The sequence below is a fragment of the Melopsittacus undulatus genome, chromosome 6, assembly GCF_012275295.1.
Source record: "Melopsittacus undulatus isolate bMelUnd1 chromosome 6, bMelUnd1.mat.Z, whole genome shotgun sequence".
Lineage (NCBI taxonomy): Eukaryota > Metazoa > Chordata > Aves > Psittaciformes > Psittaculidae > Melopsittacus > Melopsittacus undulatus.
Window position 1 is genome coordinate 15,726,332 of NC_047532.1, and position 9,254 is coordinate 15,735,585.

General features: G+C 50.1%; 1 protein-coding gene across 2 annotated transcripts; it reads right to left on the reverse strand.

The window, feature by feature from the left end:
* On the reverse strand, nucleotides 1-5,354 carry CDKN2C (cyclin dependent kinase inhibitor 2C). Of its 2 annotated transcripts, none has more exons than XM_005151281.3 (3): nucleotides 4,748-5,354; nucleotides 4,172-4,312; nucleotides 1-489 (listed from the first exon to the last, which is right to left on the reverse strand). In XM_005151281.3, exons 2-3 carry the CDS (start codon nucleotides 4,298-4,300, stop codon nucleotides 115-117), a joined length of 504 nt encoding a protein of 167 aa, XP_005151338.1. In that variant the 5' UTR covers nucleotides 4,301-4,312; nucleotides 4,748-5,354; the 3' UTR covers nucleotides 1-114. The 2 variants fall into 2 exon arrangements, with proteins under 2 accessions (XP_005151338.1, XP_030906678.1); XM_031050818.2 differs by lacking the exon at nucleotides 4,748-5,354 and adding an exon at nucleotides 4,411-4,735.
* Nucleotides 5,355-9,254: the final 3,900 nt, after the last annotated feature.

The window sequence follows — 9,254 nt, forward strand, 5'->3', positions numbered from 1 at the left end:
AATATATATATATATATATAATAATAGAAGTAAAGTTGCAACAAATGTTATTAAAAAGGAGGAGGAGAACAAAAAAATACTGAGGAGGGTGAAGGCTCAATGTCCGAGTGGGGCTTAATCCATGGCTGCGGGGGAGAAGCTGCTGCCCTCCAAGAGCTTCACCACGGCTGATCTCTTGTAGAGCTTGGCCAGGTCGTAGGCAGTGGCCCCCCGCTTGTTCTGGTGGCCCACCTTGCACTCCCCACGGGCCAGCAGGACCTCCACCACCCGGACGTGCCCCTCCCGGGCCGCCAAGTGCAAGGGCAGGTTCCCTTCATCATCCTCGATGTTCACATCAGCCTTGAACTCCAGCAGAGTCTGCAAAGTGTCCAGAAACCCCTCTCTGGCTACATCATGAATTACAGCAAAGCCAGTACTGTCCTTCAGATTGGGGTTCGCTCCGCTAATTAGCAACCTCCGGGCAATTTCGGGGTTCCCCAGCTTCATCACCTAGGAGAGATGAAGAAGAGTTGAATACCGAGGGATGGGGTGGGGGGGGAACTGCTCCAGCACAGGGCTGGATGCTCAGTGCTTATCCCTGGGTTCTGCTTCGGCTCAAATCCTCATGTCAAGCAGACAGGGAAGCCCCCCTAGAAAGCTAACGGCACAGCAGAACATCTGGTTTTTAATGTATTTTTCACTAAACCCGGTTAAAGATGTTATCACTTCGGTGGTAATGGCTTTCTGTCTCAGGGAGATTAATGACTGGAGGAGGTGACATAGAATGGAGATTTTTGTATTATATTATTTATATTTATTATTATTATTATTGTTATTGTTATTATTATTATTATTTGATATGGGTTATCTCAGTCTCTCAACACACAAACATTAAGCACGGTTTGGTTTCATTTGCCTGAGCACTGAGACACCTTTGCATTACTGTTTAATCTCCTTAAACACCCAGCCCATGGTCTCTGAGGAGCAGATATTTCACCTCAGCAACAGCAAATGTGCCATGTGTTTTTATAAGCTTTCAGGTGTTTACATTGTCTGTGCATTATCATAAAACAAATATTTGCACTGTACCATAGCTCTGTCTGCTAAGACAAATAAATGCTACAAGAAATTTTTCCTCCCTTATATTTGTGCTGCATTAGGTCACCCAAAAAGGAGAAGTTACAAGGAATGTCTCAAAGTCCCAGAAGTTTCTTTCTCAACCCAGTGTATTCCATTCTACTTTCATCAGTTCAATCTGAGCAAACCGTGGCTATATTCTGCTGCTAAAAACAGCCCTTTTTAAAAAACAACAACAACAATAATTGGATTTTCTGTTTCTCTCAGAGAAAAAAATAAAAGAAGAAGCTTATTTGAATTTTCTCAGTTGCGTCATAAAACTATCATAATTCGAAGGCAAATCTCTCTTATTTGGGACTTTACAGCTTGCACCGATTCCCCCTAAATTCCTATTTTTTTGGTTAGCACAAAGGGGGTTTTTACATGAGCACAGTAATGTATAATCTCCAGCCTATGGGCAGCATTTTCCTGTCCTTGCCATTAGTCCCAGTGCAAGTGTCAAATTCGAGTCAAAATAACAATAAAAACCTTTTTTATTTCCTGAGAAACGCCAGAAGCGATTTGAAAATCTTGGTTAAAAAAATTATCTGCATAAACGAGCATTACAGTGCCTTGGGTTTAGCAAAAGGTACGATTTCTACAAGGGGTTTTGCTATAAAACTCTCCTGGTGAGAAATCTCGGTTAGGCTATTTAAGAAAAGCAAGCGATAATAAATACAATTAGTGCAGCATTTGGGCTGTAAAGCAGCCCGGTATATTCTATCTACAGACCAGAGAAAAAGTGCAGATAAGACAGGCTGGGATTCAGGGAAAAAGATCCGGGATTCAGGGAAAGGGATCTCTCTGTGCCCCAAGGTTTCCAGCTGCCTGTGTGCCACTTCTTTCACTTCTGACCAGAGATGGAAGAGATGTAAAAGAAAACAAGGGCATTGCGATTTCTCTTTCTTTAGTAAAATCCGGACATTTTGAACTCTTTTGCAGAGCCCAGGCTGTATTATTTGGGAATTCAAAACATGTATTTGGGAGTTTTCTGTGTTCGGCTCAGAGGACCAGAGGCTTCAGTTACAGATGCGGGGGGGGGGAAAGAAAATCATCTAAAAGGTGATGCTCGTGGGTCATGGGCTACAACTGCACAGCGAATGCCCTTTATTTTGCAAAGTTTCACTCGAGGGGAGGGAGGCAAAGAAGGAGAAAGCGTTGATAGAATCAGGCTGACGAAAAGCATTAGGGCAGGAGATGTATTTGAGGCCTGCATAGGTACACTACACCAGGAATAAAAAGGACAGAGCAAGACAAGCTCAGCAGCTGTTTAATTCAACATAAAAGCAGGAGAAAAAGATAAATTCATTTGTATTAATCCAGGAACATTCACCCCGTTTTAATTAAGGGGGGGATTATAGAGAGATTATCTCCGTTTGGGAGAGGGCACTGACAGAGAGCTCTTTCGAGTGTGGTCGATGATACATATTGAAAATAAGTCGGCAGATTCCCCCGTTTTGATTTTTGTCGTGGTTCATTAACTCAGATATAATTAGGCAGCGATAAGAAGCATTGTTAGGACACAGATGTGTGTTTAATAGAGCTGGGTGCTGGATCATTGTGTAAAATATGCCTTAATTCAGGACACGGACAGTTAGCTGCTTTTAAGGGGAAAAAAATAAATACACTGCTGTGGGACAAATCGGTTTTCAGTCCCTGTCCCGAGGATAAACCAGCTTGATGAATGTTTCCTGCCTTCTTAAAGAAGTTAGTTTGTCTAAGTTGTTAATTTAAATCCTTTCACTCTCTTAAAAGTTGCTGCAAGTGCCTGCGATGCCCTGCGATGCCCTATTTAGGTGCTAACAGGGCAGAGAGGAGCTCACAGAGCCCCAGCTCCAGCGAAATGGTCCAAAAAGGGTCAGTCCTGCTTTTTTAGCAAGAGGGGCTAATTTTCCAGCTCTAACGTTTTGATGGGAAGCCAAAAAGTTGTAAATAGCTCGGGTACATTCGCAAGCTCTCTGCTGTTTAAAACCCCATTTTTAAACAATTATCGTCGTGGTTGGGGGGGGCGAGGGGGAGAGGAGTTAACAAATGATTTTTCTAACATTGGGAAATTAAGAAGATCTATAGCTGCACTTCCACGTTTCATTACTGATACCTTAAATATACAGATAACTACACATCACTATTATTATTGTTATTATTATTCCCTCCAGATTTATAAATCACATCTTTAGCTGTTTGGTAGATATTTTAACCTTTTTTGCCATCATTATCTGATATTATTCAAAGCAAAATCTTTCATCAGTTCCAATAGTTGGACGAGTTCCAGCTCCTGCCTTGCACAGCCACACACTTAAAAATTAGGACATAGCACCCTATACGATCAGAAAGGAAATAGCTGGAAGGGGTGCCCCTGCTAGCCGAGCTGAAAAAGCACATTTTAAAGCCTTAGTTATGAATGGAAAATAAAAGGAAGAAGAAGCAAAAAGCAGCAAGTGATCCGGCTGGATCCCTGACTCGTAGGGCTAAGCCTGAATGTGCATCGGAGGTCCTCGGTGCGGAGCAGCATGCTTCCCGATGAGAAAGGTCATTCCTCACAAACAGCGTAGAAAGGAAAAGTACCATCTACAGCAGCCCCAGACCCGAGACGAGCCAAGCTTTAAAAGCAGATCGCAGGCAAAAGGGAAAAAAACAAGGAGAAAAAAAGAAAAACACAGAGGAAAAAAATAGAGAAATCCTAAGCTCAGAGAACAGCACATTGGTGTTTACAGACCTGCTATGAAATCCTGCTCACCTAAGCTGATTTCTTTCCATCTCAGCTCTTTCATTCCTTGCCTCCTCCCCACGAAGTTACAAAATATCAGCAAACTCGCAGCCCGTTTGACATTGAGGGTGATTCCCCGGTTGAAATCATGGTTTTGAGCGATTTTTATTTCAAGTACGTCATTTTAGGGAGTTGGAGCCACTAAAGTTATAAAATATGGCATCCAACGAGTTTGAAAAACCACTCGAATTTCATCCACCAGCCTGCTTTCAAAACCAGAACCAAAAAGTACGCTGTCGTTTTTGGAACCCCGGGTCACGGAGGTACCAGTGATGAACCATTTTTTTTCCTCCCTCTCTGGATACCAACCTGCAGCGCAGTCCTCCCAAATCCATTTTGTGCATTGACGTTTACATTCTTTTGCAACAAATTAGTAAGTTGCACTAGGTCCCCCTTGGCAGCCGCGGACGCCAGCTCGTTCCCAGAAGGCTCGGCCATTCTTTAGGGTGACTGACGATCGGAAAAAAGAGGAGAATTTTTTTTTCTCTTTTTCTCTTTTTTTTTTTTCCTTTTTTTTTTTTTTTTTTTTTTTTTTTTTTTTTTTTTACCCAGGCATGGCATCGGAGGCTGACAGAAGGATTGGGATGGTTAATCTTCTGGAGTAGACCTTGTAGTAAATACTCGTAAAAAACCTCCTTGCCAAGAGCCCGCCCCTAACTCACACGTGATTATTCAGCAAAAAGTGCAGCTCCACTTGAAAGAAGATTTCTTTGCTTCCACATATAGAGTAAACTCCTAGGAGAGACTTTGGCCTCTTTTCGGGGAGGTTGGGGGGAGGGTAGGTTAAGAGCTATGCGATATATGATATATGTTATAGGTAACATATATACACGTACACCGGAGACTCACTCAGACCTGAGATCTTGGAAGAAGAAGACAACCCACCCTTGCTTACAGTCGGGATCTGAGACTTAGCAGCAACAGCTCCGAGGAAAAGTCTTCCGTAGCAGTGTGCATCCAACTCCCGCTCGGGATCCCGGTCCCCCCTTGGCATCCCACGCCGCCGCCTCTCTAGTCCGGGCCGAGCAGGGCAGGGTCGGACGGGCCGCGCCCGCGGCTCCCAGCCGCCGAGCTGGCTCCCTCGGTGCTCCCGTTCCTCGCAGCAGCTTCACTCCCTCTGCCCCGCGCAGCCTCCGCGCTGCGGGCGGGCACGATCCCGGCCGGCGGCCGCCCCCGGCGGCGGCGGCTCCGGAGCATCCAGGAGAGCGGAGGGTGCCGCTGTTACCGCTGCCCGCCGCCGGCCGCGCCTCTCGCCCCGGCGGGGAGCGGAGGGTGAGCTCCGGGCAGGGGCAGGGGCCGCTCCGTGCCCGGCCCGGCGCGCAGTGACAGCCGCCGCTCGCCTCTTCTTTCAACTTCGCGAAATAAAGCTGCACTTGCCGGTCCCGCGGTCGCTGCCTCCGCCCGCGGCTTTGCGCTCCCCCTTTTTTAAGCACAAACAATTGCTACTTCTGTTTCCTACGGACACGAAGCCGGTTTCTCTCTCTGTTTTTTTTTTTTTCCTTCTTCTCTTCCTCCCCCCCCCTCCTTTTTTTTTTTTTAACCTCATCAGCTTTTTTTGAAAAGAAAAAAAATTTGAGCGCTTTTTGAGTTGAAACACCCGCCCACATTTTAACGGCAGAGATTTAAGGAGGCGCGGCGGAGTTGCGGCGCGGCCGGGCAGGAAGGCCTGCAGCGGCCCCGGCCCGCGGCTCCTTGCGTCGTTCCCCGGCCTTGCAGAGCTCGGGCACGGCGCTGCCCCGCCACAGACATAGCAGTCAGGGTGTTTTTAGGAGGAGCGCTGCTGAGGCCTAGGGGGGAGAAGAAGGGGAGGGAGGGGGGGAATGAAAGGAAAAGGAGGTTTTAGCAGCGGGAGCCGCCGCGCCCCGGCGGGAGGACCGGGGATCGGAGAAGCTCGGGCTGCGGGAGGGAGGCTTCCAGCCGCGGCTCTATCCGCAGCTTCCCCCGGGATGTCTCCACCTGCCCGCGGGGGGAGCGGACCCGGACGCGGACCCGGACTCGCACCCAGACTCGGTGTCGGCCCCGCCGCCCTCACTCGGCACCCCGCGGGACAGCGGGGCCGGGGTTTACCCCGGCAGCGACGCGGGCTCCTCTCCCCAAGGACAAGGTCAAGGATGAAGGGTCAATGTCAAGTTCTCTTAACGGTGGAAGGCGATCGTCCACGGCAGCACTCCTTGCTTTCCGCGTTCCTGGCATCCTTGATTGATTTGAAAGTGCCATTTTGAGGGAGAAACGCACCCAGCCACCGAGAAGACGTGAGGGCTTCGCTTTTCCTTCAAAGGGCGGCAAAGTGAGGATGTTACAAACAGCACGGGGATCTCAACGCCATTCTGCCTAACAGCTTTTAATGTCTGCTTTAATGGCCGGATTGCTTTAAGTTTCAGGGACCCTCGGGACGCTGAATTCCGCCAAAGGCAACCCCCGAGAGGTAAGATGCAATCTCACGGCTCCCTGATAAGCACAGGTATCCCCCTCGGTCCCGACTTGCAGCGCCAGAACCAGCGTTACAGGGGTGACCCTGCACCCGGGTAGGGGGGGCTGCTGGAGGAAAGCCGGTGTGACTTCTGTGTCTGGCTCTCTCCTGCCAGCTTCGGCTGCTTCTTGCTCCGCGGTCACCTTTTCCTGTCCTGATCCCCCCCCGCCTTGTTTTCTGCCCAGCGCTTGTCTGTGAAAACACGAAGGTGACAAGTAACGAATTGTCTGCATGCGGAGCAGGGAAAACGGCTTTACTCAGCTCATCGAGTGACCCCTGCTCCCACTAAAAGGCCCATTTTTATGGGCCTCATTATGATAATTCTCGGCCAGAAGTAACAGTGCTAATAGTTCTTTTAACAAAAAATGTGTCCGATAATTTCCCTCAAAGTTAACTCGAGAAATACATGTTTATAAATAGCGTCCTTGTATTCAATTGCAGTTATTTTTCTGCATAAAAAGGAAATTCATATGCAAAACTTCGAATATTCAGTCAGACGGCTTATAAATAACTTATTTAATGCCTAAAATACACAGGCTTCTGTGGTGTTACCTGTTGCTAACTCATTGTAGAATTAGAACTGCCGGTCTTATAACAGTCTCCCTATTTTTTTGGTCTGTTTTAGAGCTCAGAATAAAGCCCCATTTTCTGTTAATGACACCACATCACAAAAATAGTGAAGTGAAGCTCGGCCGGGGTGCTGCAGGCCTCCTGCGAGTACAGCTGCCCAGCTGGAACATGCCGTCAAACCGCCTTCGCCGTGTGGAGCTGTCAAAACCCCTCGCAGGGAGCAGCTGGTTAATCCTGATCGTTTCCTCTCCACAACGATCAAGATACTTCTCCTGAACGAGAAAGAGTTACCCCGATCAGCTCTAAAACCAGCGAAAGAAACAGCTTCTTAGGGGAAATATTATCACCGGGCATTGGGAGGAGTTAAATGAGTGAGTGTTCCCCCGGCTCCCCGGTTTGTCTGACTGGTTGGAGGACGAGAAGCACCTCGAGTGGCTCCGGGCGAGGGGATGGGAGGAGGAGAGCACAAACTTTCACTGTGACTCTACCGTGAACTTCCTGCGGTGCGGGCCACACGTGCAGCTTTTCACCTTTTCTTCACGTTCTGGACCAAATCCTTCCTGTTTTGATCTAATATAGATATCATTATTTAAAATATGGCTGTAATAGACGTGAACGCCGGGTAACTAACCTTGACAACATACCTATAGCTTCGTTTCCTGCCAGGAACTAATTGGCTTTAATCCAACTGTTAAAACTCGCTTTTCAGCCTTTATTATAGTTACTCTCTAGTAATGTGTGGGTGGATTTGTTTGTAGTTTAGCATAGGCTGTCCCTGGCATTGCACCATACCTTGTACAGAACTGTCTATAGCACCAAACTGGAGGTGGGGGGGAAGGTAAAACAAATAAGATTAGGTGCAAAGGCAATTACTTTATCGTTCCCGTGGTGGGGAGCTCGAATTGTGAAGCTAATGTCAGCGGGCAATAAAAAACTCTTGGCAAACCCTGCTAACACAAATTAGAGCAGGAACACTATAAAATATAAACCCCAATGTCTCTGACACTTGGTTTTACATCGCAAGTGGCGTTTCGGTGTGGCCTCAGTCCGCCTGGAGACCCCGAACGGCCCCGGCGCCTTGCAGCTTCCCAGCTGCGCTCGCAAACAGGATTTAAACAATCCCAGGAGTATTTTCCTTGGGAACACGGGCTCTCCTGCAGGTACAGTCTGTCTTTTCCTACTCCCCCATCCGCAGTGTTCGGTCTGTCCCACCGCCGAACGGTGCGGTAGCGCCGGGCTCTTCCCGGTGCCAGCGCGGCCGGCGGCAGGGAGCTCGCAGTCCGGGAAATCGCGTCCATAACCCTCACGGAGAGAGAGGAAACAGATAAAGAACAGTGTTTCCTAAAAACGACAAAACAGCTTGGTTCAAGGCACCATCGTGTGGCTTTATTAGCGAACGGGAAAGGTGCTGGATGTGTCTGGGAACTCAGGTAGTTGCGGCGCCCATACGAAGAGCAGAGCTAGACACGTCGCTAATTAGCAAGCTGGCTTCCAAATGCATACTAAAGGGGTAGGTGAACAGCATCAGGTTGTAGCAAGCAGATTTAAAGAGCATTAATTAGTTAGATTTGCATTACTTAAAGCAAACAGATGTATCTGGGGTATACAATCAATACAAGTGCTTCTTACAGTGCTGGAGTGCTAAGCTGGAGCGAGGGCCGCTGTGCAGATCACGGTCTGTTGGCTCAGAAGCCCGTGGAAAACGCACATCCTCCTTTCGAGAGAAGTACAACACCGGGGAGCAGCCACCTCCTGCCCGCGGCCGCCGGTCTCTGCGTGCCCCGGGCCCGGGGCAAGGATGTCAGGTCACTCAGCGAGCACCAGTTACGGGCTGTCAGAGCGGCCACAAGCCGCACTGGGGACCGGGTCATCACTGCTGCGGCCGCCATCCCGCCGCTCCTCTGCCGCGGCGGCACGGACGGGGCTCCGGGGCGCACCGGGGGCACAGCCGCTCTCCGCCTGCCCCGGCCCTCGTTCCCCCCTCGCAGGGACGGCGGGCAGGGCCTAGGCTCGCTGCAGCCAGCGTTCTCTCCCCCCCACCGCCGTTAGGCCGCAGCCGGTAGCGGAGCCCAGCCGGGCCCGGGGAGCCGCCGCCAACCGCTGGGAGAGGGGGACGGTGTCAGCCCCAGCGCTGCCGCCGGACGAGCAGAGGGCCGGAGCTGCCCTGCCCGCTCGGAGGAGCCGCTGACCCTGCTCTGAGGCCGGGCCGCGGCTCCTCGGTGCTGAGGCGGCCCGGCCTGCACTGAGGGCCTACGCTTGGGCCCCGGGGCCCCAACCGGTGCGGGCAGCGGGGGGGGAACCGGAGGAGGGGGGGGGGGAGAACAACACCCGCTCTGCTCGGCCCCGCCCCCC

Coding starts and splice junctions, on each gene's coding strand:
- CDKN2C (XM_005151281.3), bottom strand. CDS start 4,300: ATGGCCGAGCCTTCTGGGAACGAGCTGGCGTCCGCGGCTGCCAAGGGG. Junction 490..4,171: donor TTGGGAGGACTGCGCTGCAG/GTTGGTATCCAG, acceptor CATCTCTCCTAG/GTGATGAAGCTGGGGAACCC.